Source organism: Natator depressus, chromosome 1 (assembly GCF_965152275.1).
Source record: "Natator depressus isolate rNatDep1 chromosome 1, rNatDep2.hap1, whole genome shotgun sequence".
Taxonomy (NCBI): Eukaryota; Metazoa; Chordata; order Testudines; family Cheloniidae; genus Natator; species Natator depressus.
In genome coordinates, this window is record NC_134234.1 from 130809012 (window position 1) to 130811671 (window position 2660).

At 39.1% G+C, this 2660-nt stretch overlaps 1 protein-coding gene across 1 annotated transcript; it reads left to right on the forward strand.

Annotated features, from left to right (window-relative positions):
* Nucleotides 1-1566: 1566 nt before the first annotated feature.
* LOC141983098 (claudin-34-like) lies at nucleotides 1567-2223 on the forward strand. Its single transcript, XM_074945828.1, has one exon. It carries the CDS (start codon nucleotides 1567-1569, stop codon nucleotides 2221-2223), a length of 657 nt encoding a protein of 218 aa, XP_074801929.1.
* The last annotated feature ends 437 nt before the right edge of the window (nucleotides 2224-2660 follow it).

Here is a 2660-nt window from a genome sequence, read left to right on the forward strand (position 1 = left end):
GAAGCGGAAGCGGAGTTGATGGGGGAGCGTCAGCCGTCAACTTACCACAGTGAAGACACCACTGTAAGTAGATCTAAGTTTGTCAACTTCAGCTATGTCACGATCCCCGCCCTCTGCAGTGTAGACCAGGCCTGAGACACTCAATTATTTTTTTAAAAAAAATTAAGAACAGCAGAACACAGAACATATGGAACTTTCTGATACGGAATGTAATTTTGCAGCTGAAAATTGTTGCTTAATCAGAGAATGCCTATACTATGGGGGTTGCTGTAGCTGGGGTGGAAACCTCACTCACATTAGGAAGCCCCTGTTTCACTCGTTCATAACTTTCTGAAAATATATTCCTTATTGCTGAAAACTTTCAAGGCTTGATCTAAGCCCCAAAATGATTTCTTGGAGGGTGGAAAGGAGGATATTGGAAGAAAATCAGTTTTTGAGAGGAAAAATATATATATTTTTCGCAACTGCTTGTAGGAATATAGCATATATGAAAGATGACTGTGAAGCTCTCAACAGGTACCCAGGGATGGGAAGGTCCCTCACCACCATCTGCCTTTAGCATGAGGCAGTCTTGTCTGTGCATGCTGCAGATCAGCTTCCTGAATCCACCAGCCTCTGGCAGCACAAGTACTACCTTTCAGGCCTCTGCAGACCTCACTCTCTCTGTACAGGCAGTCATAGGCACACACCAAACCCCTAATCCTCAGAGCGTGCCCTACAGTGTCCAGCCCCTCTTACAGTGAAGACACCCAGAATTACCAGGCCTCCTATTCCCAAAAGAACAGAACACACCAGCTTGTAAAATTCAGCTTGGAATGGTGATAGCCTGTTGTAAATGAGACAATATTCGATATACATGTCAACAGATAGGGGAGTAAACATTTCTTGTCTGGCAGAAAACCTATTTTTCATCTTTGCAGGTGAGCACTACCTTACAGACTTGAAGAACATATTTCAGTATATATATTAACTCCTTACTTAGTATTTGTACACATATTTCATAGGGATATCAATGACCAGGGTGACACCAGCTGTTGTTTGAAATCTCACATGACATTCTTTGGTGAACTAGAACATACATACCAGAATCAGGAGATTCCCATTGAGACTCTGCTTTGTCAGTTGACATTAACATATTCTTGGGTCACAATGAGAATAAATTATGTCATATGAAATACTGAGTTCAAGCAGCAATGAGGATAACATCCTGAGGAAAGAGACGAAACTTCTATTCTTTGTTCATGAAGTTCAAATACAGGCCTTATCCTGCAAATGCATAAGCATAGGGTTGCATATATGAACAGCTCCATTGGTATAAATGAATAAAGTAATGGACATGTATATGTAAAACTCATCAGTGTGAGATTTTTCCTCACTATAAGAAAATGTAATGTAATCCTAATTAATAACTATATATTGGGTTTCTTTGAACATTAACAGTACAACAATAATAATAATTAATAATAATATAATTAATAATAAATATATTGGGTTTCTTTTCAGTGCTCCTGTGATTATCTTCTTGGCTAATTTGCTTGCATGAGGACTGATGAAGATCTTGAGGCAATGTTCTCTCTATTTAAAAGAGTTACCCTCCAACTAGTTGGCGTTTCTTTGGGCTCTCTCGGCTGGATTTTATCCTGTATTACAACAAGGCATGCAGAGTGGAGGCTGTGGCTTGTGAATAATACCACCATCTTCTCCTCTGGTATTGCCCATGTGGGAATCTGGAAAATCTGCTTTCCCCCAAACTTAAAAATCTCCAGTGATTATGATATAGTGTGCTGTCACGAATTCAATTTCAATGAAAACTTTTTCCCTGTGGAAATGTTTCTTGCCCAGATCCTCCTGCTCATTGCTACTTTCTTGGGAGGATTAGGAATATTTTTCACTTTCTTATCACCATGGCACTTTTATATGGGAACAATGCGCAAAACTCAGGCTATCTGCTTGTTTCTAGCTGGAGGGATCTTATATATAATTGCAGGTCTCTGTGTCTTAGTCCCAGTGAGCTGGAATTTCTATTCAGTAGCAAACAATAGCAGCATCCCCTTTCCTCCTTCTTTCCACCTGCCCTCTGGCCCAGTAGCACAGAGAATTGGGATTGCTATTCCTATGGGGATCTCATCTGGCCTCATGTTGCTTATAAGTGGGCTCTTTTCCCTCTGTATCAGATCTCCTGTGACATCAATTAGGGTAAACCCTATGAACCCAAGATCTTAACTATCAGCCTAAAGAGACACAAAACATTCCAGAAAGCGTTTTCCAGAAACTCTTTGGATTTGAATCAGACACATATAAATAAAGTTGAGGGTTAGTTCTTACAAAAATAAAGCCATGACTTCTATTAATTGTCAAATATTTCCAAGGATTTGTCAATAATATCAACAGATGTTTCACTCTACCACTGATAAATGTTGGTATCTTCCCTCTGTGTGTAAACTTCACTCACCTACTAAAGAATTTAAAAAACAGGCATTCAACTGTTCACTGTTAATGTGTTCATTTAATGGAGTTGCATAAGTAAGCCCCTGACACTGTAACACCTTTTGAGACTATATCTTCTAAGAATAGAAATTCCTGGTGTGCTTGTTATCATCATCAATTTTGTATTTGTTATTTATACAATGCCATTGGCATGAATGGTGAAGACAAACAAA